The sequence below is a fragment of the Pelobates fuscus genome, chromosome 5 (genome assembly GCF_036172605.1).
Source record: "Pelobates fuscus isolate aPelFus1 chromosome 5, aPelFus1.pri, whole genome shotgun sequence".
In the NCBI taxonomy this organism is placed as follows: Eukaryota; Metazoa; Chordata; class Amphibia; order Anura; family Pelobatidae; genus Pelobates; species Pelobates fuscus.
The window spans coordinates 169,152,696-169,172,498 of NC_086321.1; the positions used below are offsets into that span (position 1 = coordinate 169,152,696).

The following is a 19,803-nucleotide window of genomic DNA, read 5'->3' on the forward strand; positions in this document are numbered from 1 at the left end:
TGGCCAGTGTTTGTGACTAAGTGGCTTCTACAAAAGACTGGAAATACCCGATTTTGAGTACCCTGGGTTGTCTACATTTAAAAATCTGGCAAACTGAATTGTCCAAGCCCTATATTGACCCTGTAACTTTCCAAAACTCCATAAAACCAGTATATTGTTATACTCAGGAGACTTCGCTGAACAAAAATATGAGTGTTTAAAACAGTAAAGCTTATCAGGTCAATGAAATCACTAGTAAAAGTGCAGTTTTTGTGTAAAAGAAAATGCAAAAAACAAATATAAATGCTAACTTTGGCAAGCGTTTGTGGCTAAGTGGCTACTAAAAACGACTGGACATTCCCCATTTTGAATACCCTGAGCTGTCTACATTTACAAATGGTATACCATGATGGGGTTAATTTTCATTCCTGTACTGCTATACGGTCTCAAAGGCAAATTTCAATGTGCAAACATGGAAAAGGGGAAAGCCCTACATTTGACCCCTGTAAGTTTGCAAAAATCCATAAAACCTGTACATTGGGGGCACTGTTGTACTTAGGAGATGTTGCTGAACACATTTTGGGGTGTTCTTTGTCAGTGACACATAGTAGAAACTGAGAGTCCATGCCTAAAGTACAATGTGAGAGAAAAACGACACAAATAAATGACTAACCAAAAGTTTGACAAAGACTGCTGGTAGAATTAGTGCATGGAAAGTGTTAAAATACCACCATTTGAAATACCCTAGGCCGGTGTCTACTTTTCAAAAATATATGGTTTGATGGGGGTAAATTACATTGGTTAGCTTCAAAAAGTTCCCAAATAGGACATGGGTGCGTGATGACCATCTGTGAAAATTCCAAGTTGGAAAACTGGAATGCGCACCCTCCAAATAAGGTATTTTAGCCCCCAGAGAACCCGACACACCTATACATGGGGGTATCACTGTACTCAGGAGATGTTGCTGAACACATATTGGGGTGTCCTTTGGCAATAACCCTTAAAGTTCTCAGTACATGTATTCTTAAATTGCTATGTATTTAAAAAAAATCCCGTTATTTTTTTTTTTTTTTACAATTTGGCATAGATTGTTGGTAAAATGGTTCCATGAAAAGAGTCAAAATACCTGAGGTTTAATACCTTAGGTTGTCTTCTTTTAAAAAATATATACATGTGAAGGGTTATTCAGGGATTCCTGACAGATATCAGTGTTACAATGTAACGTTAATTTTGAAAAAAAAAATGGTTTGGAAATAGCAAAGTGCTACTTGTACATATTGCACTATACCTTGCAAAAAAGCTAAGAGCATGTTAACATTGAGTATTACTAAATTCAGGACAAAATTTAGAAACTATTTAGCACATATTTTTTTTTTTTGATGGTTGTAGATGCGTAAGAGATTTTGGTGGTCAAAGTTCCAAAAAGTGTGGTTTTTTTTTAAAATTATTTCATCATATTTTATGTTTTTATTTTAAGTAAATTATATGATATGATGAAAATAATTATATTTTCAGAAAGATCATTTAATGGCGAGAAAAACGGTATAAAATATGTTTGGGTACAGTAAATGAGTAAGAGGAAAATTACAGCTAAACACAAACACCGCAGAAATATAAAACAGCCCTGGTCCTTAACGGTAAGAAAATTAAAAAAACGTCTAGTTACTAAGGGGTTAAAAGTTTATCCAATAATATAATATTATTTGAAAAGCGTATCCAAAAATATTAAACTGGGGCCTTAGTAAGACAATGAGAGACATTCTCAGCCACATGCTAAAATTAAAGGGACACTATAATCACCTGAACAACTACAGCTTAATGTAGTTGTTCTGGTGTCTATAGCATGTCCCTGCAGGCTTTTTAACCTCTTAAGGATGGAGGCAAAAGTACACATTCTGATCAAAACAAAATCAAAACAAACCCTAGAATTTGACTATATGTCTGTTCAACTGGAATTTACTTCTTTCATATTAATTGCACTAACACTTAAAAACTGTGAGAAATTAGGAAATGTTGTTATCCCCCTCCCCACCTCCCCCCACCCCACACACCCATGTACAGGTTTTATGAAACTTACAGGGACAAATATAAGGCTTTTCCCCTTTCCAGTTTTTAAACATTAAAATCTGCCAGATTGGTTATGTTGCCTTTGAGACTGCATTGCAGCCCAGGAATTGAGCATACCATTTGGAAAGTAGACAACCCAGGGTAATTTAAAATGGGGTATGACCAGTTTTCTTAGGAGCCACTTATTCACAAACACTGGCCAAAGTTAGCGTTCATACTTGTTTTTTGCATTTTGCTCAAATTAACTGCCCTTTCGCCAATGATATCATCAGCATTATATGTATTTCCATCATATTTCATGTTCTGATATGTCAAAGCTTTACTTGCTCTTGTGTGTTTTCTCGATTGTCTTGTATAACCTAAATATAAAACTGATTGACAAAAACACAAAAAAAAACACGCAGACTCACACCTACAACGTAAAACACAATGGCAGCCTAGATAATCTTTAAGAAAGCAATAAGAATTTCATTGTTTTGTGTATCTCTTGGGCTGATCAGATATGCATACAGGTTCTTTCATATCTATGGACAACCTTCAATTATGCTAGTTTTGTGTCTCTTTGACATAAATGCTCTAAGGGTGTGTTCCTTCAAGGATGAAGAGACAGAATAACTTTCCTTTATTGACACTGACAATATGTAAAGCGCAAGGATTTCATGTCTGTGTTTGGCCTGGGGACATACAGTTGCCTATTTTCATTTTTGGATATGAAATTATTTTGCATGATTTACTTCATTTTATATAAAGAATGATGTATAGGACTTGTTAAATAGAATGTTATTAATTCACGATGCAACTTCTTATATCCAAAAGTTTCATATGAAGTAACTTTACAGCAAATATTAACAATGCAATTTTTTACACATTTGTTGAAGAGACTGTCAAATGGGGATTATAAATTCGTACTCTTATATCATTATTTAGCCTGATTTGGCATCCAATATTGGGTGAATGGGAAGCATACCTGTCTGAATTTGTAGATTTGCGGGATGAATAAGCCAATGTTTGTGGGGTAATGTAGAATATCTACAGGTTCTGTAGGTTTTGTGGGTGTCCAGATTTCACAGGTTTAGGATTCCTATAGCACCAGCGCTGAGCTATATATGAGTAAACCATTGTTTTATCACGTTGCATTAAGTAATCAGAAATGGAGGTGATCATACATATGTTCCAGCCCATTATGCGTCTGCATATACCAGCTTAAAACACAGGTAGAAGCTAGACTGCATTTTGTTGAAAGAGCCTTTTGTGAATGAGGGCTTTAAGACACAGACCTGCCTACCTGCTACCCTTATCACATACAGATGAATGGCACAATATTGCCTGCAGGCTTCCGTGCCACTTACCGCTACAGGTTGGCCTGTCCCAAATACCGCTCTGCCCATGCTGAGTATAAAGTGCAGATAACTGGGCAATGACAGAGACAGTGTGATAGTAATAGCATTGGCTATACTTTAATGTATTTACTTTATTTCTATGGTTGATCTGGGTTTCCAGTTCAAAAGTTCACACAGTTGCCATCATGGATTTTATTCCTAAAGCATTATTGTATATTTGGAAATGGAGGTGGGGAATCTGGTGCATCCTCCTCCTCCTCTCCCTTTTCCCTCCTGTGACTAGGCACACAAAATTATCCCTCAGTTATCTTCATTCAGCTGGAATCCTGTCTGGATCATAGGGGAGGCAGCATGTCAGAGCAGAACTCCACAGCTCCTGCAGGCAAGCATCCAAAGCAAGATGCAGCTAGCCCCAATAATAACACTATGCCTCTTCCACTTATCACCCAGACTGACTCACGGGACAAGTGGAGCAAGAAGATGGACTTTCTGCTGTCAGTCATTGGATTTGCTGTGGACTTGGGAAATGTTTGGAGGTTCCCATACATTTGTTACCAGAATGGTGGCGGTAGGTTAACTCTTCTCTTATTGTTAACATATAATTAACAAGACCTTATTATATAATCACATTCATAGATGCATACATTGCAGTGTAGGGTAATTACAATGTTTAAAAAGGAAACACTCCAGGAGTCATGTAACTGTGCTATATGCAAGGGAACAAATGTACCCCTTTGATCAGATGCGCAGGGTAGTAAATACACATATACTGTATATAAATATTTACTACATGTCACATCCATGATTAAAATTAAAGAACTATTTCAATTCATACTAAAGTCATCAAATGACATATTTTGCCCTGTATGAAATCATTAGGATAAGGATAATCTAGGACAAACTTGTGTAAAGGAGGTTTTTTTTTTTTTCATGTGATTTTTAAATGAAATATTCCAATTTGTTTTGTGATACCTGTTGCAAATTTATATTAATGTTAGAGCACAAATTTAAGATTAATGCAAGGAGGGAGATGTACTAAGATATAATAAGTGGTGCACTGTAAATTTAACAAATACGAAAGTCATATTACTTTCCAATGAGCCTTGATATTTGTTTTTCAAACGTATAAAAGAGAGACCATGCCAGATTGTTATATATATATATATATATACATTTTATATAAGTTTAAAACATTTTTTATATAAATTTAAAACCCATTCATTAATAAGTTTACATTTTACTGACTGCGATAAAGAGAACTTAACTTGTTGTTACCACTTTTTTAGTTTTTTTTTTTTTAACTATATTTAGTCTATTTTATTGTAAGAAGTTAAATTTGAAATTAGTTCATATGTAACAACATCATATTCTCATAAAATAACTAAATGACCAACCATGGGTTCAGTGTAGAATTACATTAAATAACCAAGGCATTATCAGGCACATACACTCATAAACTTCGATTAGACTGACAATGTTTTTCAAAGCACAGTGACAATTAACAGCTGAATTAAACATACCCCCTTCAGAAATATGCATGTAAATCAAATCATTGCTTTTAATGAAATAAAACAAGCTCCTTTCAACATATTTGCTTTTTATTGGATTATATATTTAAAGTGTTTTATTGCTAACGGAACTATTCCTTCTTCTTTCTACTTTAATAAAAAAAAATATATACCACTATATATACTTTTAGTATTCATTCAAAAATATTTTCCCGGTATGCATTATATAAAATTAATTTAATGTACCGGTATATACTTTATATACTTGTGGAGAATATTTTTGGTTTAGGAAACTGCAACAGTACATACACACAATGGTAAACTGGTGCGTCTTTTTTTTCTTTTCTTAATTCAGGAACGCTTTTAAACTTTTTAAATTCAATATCTTACTATATTTTTTAAAACATAGTGACACAAACAATTAAACCAGCATATTTTTCAGCAAGTTGATAGTCACTGAAGGTGTAGCTCACAGCTAGAAAGAATAGCAATCTGTCAGGAGCTGTCCATGGTTCTAACTTTGCATCTACATCAGTTCTTGCTTTAGGTATACTGTATACTGGCCTTTTCACTTCTATATTCTTTTCTCTGTGTAATGAAATCTATATCTCAAATTTGTTGTCATTGACCAAATACAGGTTATTCTGTTGTGTATTAACAAATACCGTGCTTTCGTTAACTTTTCAATGTAGGTCGATGCAATGTTTTGAATGTCTATTAGAAAAAAAATATGATGATTGGAATATGCGAAAATGTATTTTCTTTCATTCTCATAAAGTACATTGTAATAGAACATCATGTTAAAGTACTTATTTTAGTACTCATTTTCTACCTGTGTTCAGGAAGTTACACGTAATTTTTTATTTTATACTGGCTAATTTATATATTCAATTATTTTCTTTCTCTTTTATGAACATCAATAATGCACGCAGTGATTGCTAGATGATACATGAAAATTAGCAACATTTTATAACAATAACTTATCATAAGATTTGTTTTTGTAGTTGCTCGATTCACTAGAAATGTACTGCATTGTGTAGCCTTATAAAGAAATCCTGACATAGCTTTCAATAGATGCAAAGATATATAAATCAACTGTATAAATTATTTATAAGGCATCATTTATTTTCCACTGTGTTTTACGGCCAAGATGTTTGGTCAGTCAGATACCTAATTTGCTCTTTGTTAATTGAAAGAAAAATCTGATTGCTTGAAAACATCATAAGTTAGGTAGGATGTTAAAGGTATCCACATAACGTACAAGAGGTTTCAAGAAAACAAAAAAATTTATGTATTTTTTTATATATATACAAAGACACAATGCATAGATAGTTAGATAGTAGCATTAATATATAACCTATAACACACACACACACACACACACACACATATATATATATATATATATATATATATATATATATATATATATATATATATATATATATATACACACACACATATATAACATCTTTTCATCCTGAAGAAAGTCCCAAACGAGGAGTGAAACGTTGATACTTTTAATGGATCTTCAATAAAACTTTAGCTTTTTAACTACAAAAGACCGTGAGTGCAAGCCTCATTGCTTTACTACTTCTACTGGCCCTGGATTTTTGCACCCGGTACTTTGAACCATTTGGCTAATGTGCAAGGAACTTCTGGAACTTCTACATATATATACACACACACACAAACATATATATGTATAATCCACGATCCTGCACTCACATTTGTAGTATAAGTGCCATGGTGCTCTTTCAGCCAATTCAACATAAATCTCCACGAAGAAAGGCACACGCTGGGCTTTTTGAATAAAATTATTTGTCTTTATTCATAACACACGGGTTACAGCAAATCGACGTTTCAGTCCATCATAGGACTTTCATCAGGATAATTTTCTTCAAAAATCTTCGTGGAGATTTCAAATTAAGCCCTGCTCAAACTCCCACTACTCCTGGGCTGTAGCAATGGCTATAGTATACATCAGCCCCAATACATACAATAAGAAACAAAGAAAAAAATTACTTGCACACTACCCCAAAACCCTATGCATATTTAAATAACTAGAGGTTTTTTTAATATCACTCCAAAGGCCATTTAAGTGTAAGCTCAACTGCCACGTTACACTAGCAATTCACCTTCCTAGATGAATTGTGCTAGATGTGCATAGGGATTGGGGTGTTGCACAAGTAACTTTTTTTCTTTGGCTTTTATTGTATTTATATATATATATATATATATATATATATATATATATATATATATATATATATATATATATATATATATTATATTATGTATTTATATATATATATATATATATATATATATATTATACAAGATTCAGCACACTCACTCACTCACTAAACACCAACTTCAAAGCTTACATATTTAGTTTTTGATTTTAAACACCTGACAAAATAATGGTAATTTAGTTACAGTAAATGATCATACATATACTTAATTCCACACATCCACTTCTAACCGTCTGTATCACTGACCCAGTATAGTCCAAATCATATACAATACTGCAGAGCAGCTAATTATGGCCTTGATTTAATATTATTGGATAAGCCTGTCAAATTAATTCATACTTTTGTATAATAGTAAACCATAATTAAAAGTGTATCCAAAACTATTATAATTTACGGCCGATGTTTCTGATTCAACTGCAGACTTCCCAAGGAACTCAAGACAACTCAAGTTGTCATGTCTACCTTTGTCTTTGCAGATATTTATGGACCACACATTTATAATGCTTTTACTCAGATGAAAAGCTAGCAGACCATTGTGAAGATGTTCCACAAAATGTACTTCACAAACAGTAACTACCTTGAAACTACAAATATTTTTGGATATTCCTTATACACTTTGCCAGCTTTTAGGTTGACTAAGCCTTAAGGTGAATGTACGTCCATAAAAAGTGGATAACGCTGGTGTTGCTTATGTTCCTGGAACACATTTCTCATAATGTGCAACTAGCCATACAGTTAGCTGAGTATATTATTATTATTATTATTATTATTAATATTAATAAAGCGCCAACAAATTCTGCAGAGCTGTACAATGGGTGGACTAACAGGCACATATTTGTAACCAGACGAGTTGGACATACAGGAACAGAGAGGTTGAGGGCCCTGCTCAATGAGCTTACATACTAGAGGGAGTGGGGTATAGTGACACAAAATGTAAGGGTAGGGTAGAAAAGTAGGTAGCTAGGATAGTATATCCTGTACTTCACTGAGGGCTTAGTGTTTTGTTTTGATAACAGTTGCAGTAAAGGAATCAGGGTGCAGAGAGATAAAGCTGTTCACAGTTTAATGAATATGCTTTCCTGAAGAAGTAAGTTTTCAGAGATTTTTTGAAGGAGTGGAGACTGGGTGAAAGTCTAACAGAGAGGGGAAGGGCATTCCATAGGAATGGTGCAGCCCATGGCAAGTCTTTACGGCGAGCATCAGAAGTACGAGTACAAACAGGTTAGATGTAGGTCTCTGGCAGAGTGTAGGGGCTTAGGTGGGACATATTTGTGTATTAGTGAGGATAATTAGGTCGGAGCACCATTGTGTAGAGATTTGTAAGCAAGTATCAGGATTTTAAATTGAGTCCTATATCCTACGGAAAGCTGATGTATGGACTGACAGAGTGGGGAGGTGAAGCAGGTGCAGGCGGAAAGGAAGATGACCCTCGCCGCATTCATACAGACTGTAATGGGGCAGGTTGGGAACACGTAAGACCACTGAGAAGTGGATTACAGTAGTCAATGGAGAGAGGACAGCGGCGTGGACAAGCACCTTAGCTGTATCAGGCCCTAAATAGGATCGGATGAGCCCTATGTTTTTGAAATGGAAGCAGCAGGATTTGGTGATTGATTAGACATGAAGGGTGAAGGAGAGGTCGGGGTCAAAGAGAACACTTAGGCAGTGAGCCTGCAAGGTAGAGCAGATGGTAGTGCCATTGACTTGGAAACAGACAAGGGAGTAGCAACACTTGAGTGAGAGAAGCTCATAAGTTCGTTTTGGACAGATGAAGTTTAAGGAAATGAGCAGCCACCTAGTTGAAAATAGCATAGAGGCAATCGGAGACACAAGTCAAGGTGAGAAATCAGGGGAGGACAGATAAATGTGCATGTCCTCTGCATAGAAATGATTATGGAATCCGAAGGAGCTGATCAGCTTACCAAGGCAGTATAGATTGAGAACAATAGGGGACCAAGGACAGACCCTTGTGGAACACCAACAGAGAGGGATTGGGGAGAAGAGGCAGAGTGCAAATATGCAGCATTAAATGTTGATAATGTTCACCAGAAGGCTACCTTGCTTATTGCAACTGGGTCAGCTGAAGGTGGACTGAGTGCTGTTCTGATGTGAGGCAGGGAAGTTTTAAATTCAGACTGTGGGAGAGATAAATAAAAGGATCAAATAGGCCTGCAATAAAACAAGGAAATTGGAAGGTTCATAGATGATGATATGAGAGTTAATCAAATAAGAACAAACAAACATTTGGTTAGGTATATAGAAATGTACCGCAACCACCTAGTGAATTAATAATGGAAAACCTTGTCCAAATAGTTGTAATACCCTACCACCCTTACTCAATCCACATATCTAAGCTACCTCCATCTTATGCTGCAATCTATCTTAACTCTCACTTTCCCCAACCATGTACAGTGCATCTGTACACATTACAGGACTCACATAGGGACTGATGGAGCTGAATCTACTTCCATCTCTCTGATTAATCACAAACGTTGAAATCCTCTATCACTCGCCTCCTTACTTATTAGCAGGCAGAAGTTGGCACCTGCTATGAAAATTATAATGGCAATAGAGTTGGATGTATGTTTGTAGCAAGAAGAGGATTTTACACCTTACCACCTACTGTCAGATTGATGCTGAGCCGTTAGAGAAATACAAGCAACATGGGCATTTGCACAGTTCGCAAAGTGCCGCTTCATCCCTCCAAAGTCCATACACTCCCTCCTCTCTGTGCAACAACAGGGTGGACAGTAGAGATATTTTTTAAAGATGGTGACTGGTAGATATAGTCATTTTTATTCAAAATCCATGGACCCCTGCAGCTGCAGCTCCATCAGCTCCTATATTAATTCAGCCCTGGCTAAGTTGGATACCCTTTTTGTCATGTTTTAAGTTGTTTCTTACTTCCAAACGTACCCTACACTTTGTCTCCTCCTTTTTGCCTTATCTTTGGTGTAGCAGTTACTGAAACATTTGTCACCTGTTACCCTCATGGGTGAGCTGGGACACTGGAAAACATAAGATTAGCTTCCTCATTGATAGGTGGGTGCACTACAGCTTGTAAACACACGCAGCATGCCACCATACGTGATTGCACTTGCAATATGTGTTTGTTTATAAGTTTATGATTGCTCATACCTAGTAACACATATAACAGTATAGTGCTGACTCACTCAACTACAGCAGGTTGGTTTGAGGTGTTGGAGCAACAGTGATAGCATTCAGGTTAGAGAGAGGGTGTCCTGGTAGATGCATGGTGTAATGGCACCCCCAGGTATACAACGGGTTAAAGCCGTTGAGGATGTTCCCTTCCGGAATTCTGAAGCAACTAACGAACACTCAAATTAGCCGAACAGGAACCATACGAATACTCACCACCATACAAATGCTCCAAACAGCCGAACAGGAAAACCATACAAATAAATCCCCCAGAGTACGAGACAAGGTTCCGTATTGATGGTCAAGCAGTGATCTGATTTAATGGGGCTACCCGCCCGGTATTTATGCAGGTCTTCCACCAGGTGGACACTCCCCTAGGGTCCTGGTGGAAAACTGTGACAAAAAGATACAGTAGCTAATCACCAAAGTACAGGTATAAACACTCCCCCTTAAGCTGTACAGAACCCTCCACTCTATCCTGGAGATAATTGGGAAGTAATTCAATTATCTCCGAGGATAGAGCATAACCTCCATTTTAATAGAGACAATAAAAAGACATAAAAATATACAATAGTAAAACTACCGAATGAAACATCATGTTCAACGTATCCCCAGATAGCTTAGATCTGAGCGCACATTATTACCGAATGGAGCTCAGATCACATACATACAGTTCAATCGCCATGGAGCCAAAGTATTTCACACAGTCTTTCATTATACGAATGGGCTTCATGGGATAGCTATCTGAGGTGACTCCATTCGTGAGAAAAAGTACCGAACGGGCCAGCGTTCGTATGCTGGAGGAACAGAAGAAGGGAGGTCGGCGGCTTCAACGGTGTTCGTGAGAAAATAGTGTCCGTTTTCAGTTCCATGAAATCGTCGATGAACACCGCTGGGCATTCGTACGTACAAGATGGCCGCCGCCTCGTGTTCGTTCATACGAACGACGACCACCCAGCCAACATTCGACAATTAGGAAGTATCTGCGGTTAACCACCACGTTCTGATGGGTCCAAAACATTAACAAGCAGCACACTTCCCTGCTCGGTGGCCGGCCATTCGGCAGTTCTTTTGGTGAAACTGGGGAATAACGTAGGGGCTGTATGGACAGGGAAATAGCCGAACAAACAGACGAATGGAGGGAAAATAAAAGTAATTCACAGACAGATGGGTCTGTCACACATGGTATCCTAGTGGCATGTATAAGGTCACCATTTCACCATGATTCAGTGTGAGATAGCAATCACTAGCAGGAGTGTCAGACTGCCCATGAAGAAATCTTTAAAAAATGTCCAGGGTACCAGTAATCACTTCTACAATTCCTGCCCCCATATACTATATTCCTAAACGTGGCATAAAATTTGGATATTCTAATTAGTGAACATTAAAATTAGTATATTATAGGCTATACCATTTAATCCAAATTGCTCTGAATCTCCAAATTTATCTTTGAATGTGCATCTAAACTTTTTTTCTGGTCATGTTTTGCAATTTTCCTTGAATTTTGTGAATTCCCCATTAGAAGGGCACTCCATGCTGGGATTTAGCCATTCTTTTTTCATTGGAATGCATGGTATAGCTACTGGGAAAAAAAATTACGGAAACAACCAATCCAAAATTATTAAAAACTCACATTGATATTCATCAAACTTTGAATTATAGCAAATGAAATCCAAATTGCAAAATGTGGATGAAAAATGGGCAGAATACTGAAAAACATAAAAAAAAAACAAAACTATTTACAGCTGAACATGAAAAAAATCCAACTATTTATTCAGGTCAAAAGCTATAAAATTCCTAAAGTTGTATTGGTGACTGGCAGTGGCGTACACACAATCCATGGGGCCCCAGTGCAAAACTGATCCATGCCGGGGCTGCAAAACATGGCAGCTGGTACCCGGTCGCAGGGGTCTACAGGGCGGCTGTGCCCCCTGGAGTGACAGCCCCGGTCGCAACTGCGACCCCTATATGTACGTCACTGGGGCCTGCAGTGCCCATTTATGGACAGAACCTGTGTTCATATGAACCTGGTAGTTATATTTTTGTTAACACTCAACAAGATTTAATAGTTTCACCATATCATCATAGACATCTTTTATTCCACGTATGCCCTTTAAAGATGTATGACTTTGAAACAATAAATATTGTCATTATATTTGCCCGACACTTCCATAATAATTCCTTTAATAATTTGTACTCTGCCTTCTTTTATTTAAAGGGACACTATAGTCACAAGAACAACTAGCTTAATGTAGTTGTTCTCATGAGTATAATAGCTCCCTTCAGGCATTTTTATGCAAACACTGCCTTTTCAGAGAAAAGGGAGTGTTTACATTGCCCCTAGGGACACTTCCAAGTGGCCACTCCTCAGATGGCCACTGGAGGGGCTTCCTGGTTCAGGGCTGCACAGTAAGCAGCCCTGCCGTTCAGCGTCACCACGCTCTGCATGGAGAAGCTGAATTTTCCTCATTGATTCAATGCATCTCTATTAGGAGTTCCTGATTGGCCAAAACTGCATTTGGCCCCGCGCCATGCTGATTTTAGCCAAAATTCGCTAAAATCATCCATTTTGATGATGTCACAAAGGGGGCGGAGCCAGCGCCGGCAGACGTTCACACAACGGTGAAAATAAGGTGAGTTTTAAACTTTTATAGGGGAGCTAAGGGGGGGCAAGCCACCTATATGGTGGTTTTAGCAGTATAGGGTCAGAAATACATGTTTGTGTTCCTGACCGTATAGTGATCCTTTAAAAAAACTGTAAAGTAAGTCAAACTCATTTGGAAACATTATTTGTCAATATTCCTGATACAAGTGTTTTGTGGAAGCACATTAGTTTTTTGTGCATGGTTTTCTTATAGCTAATTAACTCATTAAGTCCAAGAGAGGTTATTCATCTATTAAAACCACAGTCCTATCCTGACCCATTTACATTAATCAAAATAATTAAAAAGCACAGGACTGCAAATGTGAATATTATTTTTTTTCCCTATCATCCCACTTTAAAGAATATATTGTTTTTCTCTCACATGCCTTGAGGTTATGATAAATAATCCCACATGTATATTTCAGTCTTAGCATAGTGTTATCATCATCATATATCATAAATTGGTCCTATTAATTATAACTTTGTTGGTAATTATGTAAAGTAAGCTATTAATTATTTACGGAGAGCTCAGAAACAAATGCAGCAAATTGAGCAAGCTTTATTTCAGAATTTGCTTGAGTGTTAAAATTAATTTAAAGTTATACTCCCTTGAGTATGTTAAAACATTATCCTCCAAAATACATTAATGCTAATTCATATTATTTATAACAAATTGTATTAATAATTTAAAGTATAACAAATATTTAATATTCACCAAATGCATATATTTATATATATATATATATGTGTGTGTGTGGGTGTGTATACATGCATATACACATCAGCTTGCAGAAGATTTTATGTTTTTATTAAATGGACACTATAGTCACCAAAACAACTTTAGCTTAAAGCGGCACTGTCATGCCCAACTTACCTTTCTTTAATTGATTCCTCTTCTCTTCCACTGTCAGAATCAGTTCTTCATTTCTTCCTGTCTGCGCTAGTTATCTTTAAAACATAAGACAAATTAGGGACTACTTTATCTTATGGAGGTTTCCTACGCTTGATCAGCTTTGACCAGCGGAGGAACAAAATGTGCTTCATTGCCGGTGGTCAAAGCAATTATCCCACAATTCTTACCTTTTCATTTAGGGCCCCCACCCGCCGCTCAGGGGTGGGGGCCAGACAATAGGTAACCCCATGTTGTTATTTAGGGCCCCCACTTGCCGGGGATCATACCTCTGAAGTTTCCCTGCTCAATTATCTGACATTTAGATAAAAACATTTTTGTTTCTCTTAATGCAGCCCTAGCCACACATCCTCTGGCTGTGACTGACACAGCCTGCATGAAAACAAAATGGTTTAATTTGCAATCAGAGATAACTTACTTTTTTAAAATTTATTTTTTAACAGTTTTAATCTCCAACTCTGTAAACTGAACTTTTATCAAATACAGGAGGATCCTACGGGGTCTAGCAAGGTATTAACAGAGAAGAAGATAAACAAATTCTAAATTAAACATAATTTGCAATAAAGGAAGTGTAAACATTAGATGACGCTTTACAGGAAGTGTTTACAAAGACTGTGCAAGTCACATGCAGGGAGGTGGGGCTGCATAAACAAACTCCTTAATGGCAGTGCATTGAGCAGTGAGACTTCATTAAGCTAAAGTTGTTTTTGTGACTATAGTGTCCCTTTAAGACTGACAGTGATACGTGTCTTATGAGAAGTGTAAATGTGTAATAATTTACAAATGCAAATGGATACATAAGAGCAGGAGGTGTCACTCCATAATCTAATAATCTACAGGAGTTCCACCCTCTTTACCTGGTTCTATTATATATATAATGCCAAAATACCAGAGTATTGCAGTATTTTGACAGCTTGTCTACTGGACTAATACGGCTAATCCAATCCAATTCCACTTAGGGTTGTACTCACTTTTGTTGCCAACTGTTTAGACATCAATGGCCGTGTGTTGAGTTGTTTTGAGGGAACAGCACATTTACACTGTTATACAGGCTGTACACTTACAACTTTACATTGGAGCAGAGTGTCATTTCTTCAGTGTTGTTACATGAAAAGATATAATAAAATATTTACAAAAATGTGAGGTGTGTACTCACTTTTGTATATATATATTAGCACTCTATTGTCACTGTTGGTGCTGGTATTGAGGTTGCCCTCCAATAGGTTACCCCAAATATATACAAAAAAATTAATAGTGATACTGCATTAAAATAATTAATGCAGAAGATTATCAAATATTGAATTGATTGGATCTGTATATACAAAATATAATAAATGTGTTCGTTTGTAAAAAAAAATAAAAAATTGGGATATGAATCATATACATTTCTGCTGCAATTCACACAAAAATACATGCATGCAAAAACGATATTAAAGTAAATATGCATATAGGAAAAAAAACCTAATAGGCATACACCTAATATGTCATACACCCAATGTCCCGAAACCATAGTCCTTGTACATAAATCCAGATAGTAGTTATACTCTGTCTTGGCTTGAGTCTAATATTATTTCAAGTACCATGTATTCCGTTTGAAGAAAATAATAAGTTAAAAAAGAAAAAGAAAAAGAAAAAAATGAAAAAATCACTAAAAAAAATAGAAAAATGTGTACACAGAAAAAATAGTCCCAATAGTTGCCAACGTTTGTGCAAGGAACAAGTAGAAAAAATAACTGAGTAATTCATAGAAATCTTTATGCTCAGATCTCACCACTCCTGTTGGGCCCCAATATTTTATTTTTTCATTTTTTCTTTTTTCTTTTTCAACTTAAAGTTGCTAATATCTGTATTCCTGGAGACATTTGTTTAACCCCTTAAGGACACATGACATGTGTGCAGGGCCGGACTGGGGATACAAAGCAGCCCTGGAAAAAAAAATCTATGCCAGCCCCATAAGTCATTGCGCCATTTATATATATATATATATATATATATATATATATATATATATATATATATATATATATATATATATATATTGCTTTTTCTAATATAATATATTGGTCCTTTCAGAGTAAAACATTTAATTATACAGTAAGCATACTCACATGCAGACACAGACAATCTCACTGACACACACAAGCTCATTGATACACAGCCTCATAGACAAACAATTTCACTAATATACATAAGCTCATTGACATAAAAACACAAGCTCACTCACTAGCAGGCACACACACACACATACACATGCAAGCAAGCTCACTAGCAGGTGCACACACACACAGCTTAATGTAGTGGTTCTGGTGTCTATAGCCTGTCCCTGCAGGCTTTTGAATGTAAACACTGACTTTGCAGAGAAAATGCAGTGTTTACATTGCTTCCTAGTGACACCTCTAGTGACAGACACTCAGACGGTCACTAGAGGCGCTTCCTGTGTCAGTGCGGATTGGCTGAGATCATCAAGCTTGATGATCTCAGTCATAGAGGCAGAGACCAGCACGACGTTGGAAAAAAAAAAGGTGAGTAAAACACTATTTTTAAAAACACACACAGACACCACGACTGACACACACACACACACCATGACTGACACACACACACACCATGACAGACACACACACACACACACCATGACAGACACACACACATACCATGACAGACACACACACCATGATACAGACACACCGTGACACAGACGACACAGACAGACACACAGCATGACACATACAGACACACACACACAGCGTAACACAGACAGACACACACACAGCGTAACACAGACAGACACACACACAGCATGACACAGACAGACACACAGCATGACACAGACAGACACACAGCATGACACAGACAGACACACACACACAGCATGACACAGACACACACAGCATGACACAGACAGACACACACACACCATGACATACACACACACACACACACCATGACAGACACACACCATGATACAGACACAGCATGACACAGACAGACACACAGCATGATACAGACACACACACACAGCATGACACAGACAGATACACAGCATGACACAGACAGACACACACACACAGCATGACACAGACACACACAGCATGACACAGACAGACACACACACACCATGACAGACACACACACACACACCATGACAGACACACACCATGATACAGACACAGCATGACACAGACAGACACACAGCATGATACAGACACACACACACAGCATGACACAGACAGATACACAGCATGACACAGACAAATAGACACACACACACACACACAGCATGATACAGACACACACACACACACAGCATGACACAGACACATACACACACCATGACAGACAGACACACACACAGCATGGAACACACACACACACACACACACAGCATGACACACACACTCCCACTGACATACATATTTTTTAGTACCTGTGGGTGGGCAGACTGGTAGCTGTGCTGGCGGCCGCAGGGAGAACTTGAAAGGCGGCCGCAGGGGAAGCTTTTCAAGAGGCCGGGAGCAGGCTCTTCTGGGGGAGCAGGCTGTTCTGTCTCTGCTCCCCCTCCCTCGCGCGCTAGAAAGAGACCGGGGCCGGAATATGACGTCATATTCCGGCTCCGGTCTCATTAAGCTGCGCGTGAGGGAGGGGGAGCAGAGACAGAACAGCCTGCTCCCCCAGAAGAGCCTGCTCCCGGCCTCATGAAAAGCTTCCCCTGCGGCCGCCTTTCAAGTTCTCCCTGCGGCCGCAGGTCACCCCGGCCCCAGGTGCCGACGGCCCACCGGGAAATTTCCCGGTATCCCGGTGGGCCAGTCCGGCCCTGCATGTGTGACATGTCATGATTCCCTTTTATTCCAGAAGTTTGGTCCATTAAGGGGTTAAAGCAGTCAATTGCAGGGATGTTGAATGTATTTTCTAGTCTAGTGAGAGACCACCTGATTTATACACAATTGGAGAATGATAAAGAGGAACTGTTACTACTGTAAGAATTTTATGGGAAAAGTTAGCTTTTTTTAACTTTTTTGTAGTGCTGCCATCTTTCTTACTAGATACACACGCAGAACCTGTTTGCATGTTATATCCAAATTCCCATTCGACACCCCTCTTCCACTAATCATCACCTCAAATTCAATAACTTTAAAAAGTTAGTAGTCATCTTAATCAGCCAAGTAGTCGTTTTAATGACTGAGAATAAACTTAGGTGAGTAGATTTTTACAGATTTTGGATTATACTTTAACCAACATATAAAAAATGACCTAAATTCTAAATATTTTTCTAAGTCTGTGTTTTAATACTAAGGTTTGCTTCTATCTAATACATTCAGGAAGCATGATATTTTTATTCAATTCTTTATTTTTGTAGTCCAGGGAAGTACAGACGGATGCAATAACATGAAGAAGTATGACATTATTCACAATCAAAGAAGCAAGCATCATCAATAACAAAAAGCATCAGATAGGATCATTACTAGCTGTGCTATAGAAAAAACAAATCTGTGAGCGAAACAGTATTATCAAGCCAAACCTACTTGTCATGAATCAAAACACTAAGCTTAGACACTCAAGAAATTAGCTAGACATTGTGTTACTAGTAGTATGAATATACTGTGCAGCATGCTAGTAATTATGTGTAATGCCACTTGGTATGATAAAAGTATACAGCATAGATCTCAGTTTGGATAGCAGAGTTGCCCACAGCCCAGAAGGAGGACGGGTAGCAGAGTCTGCAGCATGGGATTCCCATGCTGCAGGAGAGATAAGTATAGCAGATCGGCTGTAGATTCATTGTCAAAATCTCTGACAAATCGCGTCAAACCAGGAGTAAAAGGCCCTCTCGGCGGGATGGATTTTTCATCTTGGTGGCCATCTTGGGTACGCTACATTCTAGAGGCGTATTGTGGAGGAGATTATGTTGCCCAGTGGGGACCGGGATAACCTCCACCGGTCCAAAGGTTGTGCGGGGCCTTTCCACCAGAGAGCCCGGATGAGCCCAGACAGGGAGATCAGCCGCTTCTCCCGCAGCGGGATCACACCAGGCTGCAACAGGAAGTTGCCTTCCGATAACAAGAGTGTCGAGATTCGAAAACAGCACTCAGTATACCCAGATCAAGCTAGACAGCGACACTTGAGTCAAGCCAGGTGAGTAGTAGGGTATTTTTGCACCTAAAATCTCAAATTTAACAGTATTTGTTGGGAGCTCATGCTTCGTGTGACTGGTTAGTATGGTGGTTAAGCCCCGCCCCCAGCATGATAAAGTTTTATTTTATTAACATGGACTTTTTTTCATCACTCATCACACAAATTTTTTTTCATCACACAGATTTTTTACAAAAATGACAAAAATCATGTGGCTAATAAAGTCACTACAAATGTGCATTTTGGGACAGACCGTAAGAAATCACTAGGATATTCGTATCACCTAATCATCTATGTATGACTATCAAGAAAATTAAAATGAAAACAGAATAGCCATTTAATAATCAAGCATATTTTTTTTTTTTAAATGTCTGTTTTCATATATATATATATTCATTGACTTAAAAGTCCAAAAAATGTAATTGAGGAATGATAGCTTAGGATCAATGTGGAATCGGATTGCTCATTTTAAAAAATCTGTACAGTAAATCCTAAACTTTTGCTACGTTTTGTCTTTGTTTTTGTCATGTTAGTGATTTATTTGTTTTTATGAGTCTGCTTCTCATAAAGCCCTTTATCTTGTGTTTAATGTACACTGTATAATAGTTTGTTAGTGCATAATAAAATAAAATTTGTGTTTTGTTTTCCCAATATAGGGGCATTCCTGATTCCATACACAATAATGGCAATTTTTGGAGGTGTTCCTCTCTTCTACATGGAATTGGCATTGGGACAGTTTCACAGAACAGGTGCTATCTCCATATGGAAACGTATCTGTCCAATTTTTAAAGGTAACAACAGAAATATCAAA

The 19,803-nt window shown here is 37.6% G+C and overlaps 1 protein-coding gene across 1 annotated transcript in view; it reads left to right on the top strand.

Moving 5' to 3' along the window:
- The first annotated feature begins 3,737 nt into the window (after nucleotides 1-3,737).
- LOC134612066 (sodium-dependent serotonin transporter-like) overlaps nucleotides 3,738-19,803 on the top strand; it is a 57,184-nt gene continuing 41,118 nt past the window's right edge. Inside the window, exons 1-2 of the mRNA XM_063456446.1 lie at nucleotides 3,738-3,954; nucleotides 19,649-19,783. Of these exons, the coding sequence (XP_063312516.1) occupies nucleotides 3,738-3,954; nucleotides 19,649-19,783 (352 nt within the window). The remainder of the gene's footprint in view (nucleotides 3,955-19,648; nucleotides 19,784-19,803) is intronic.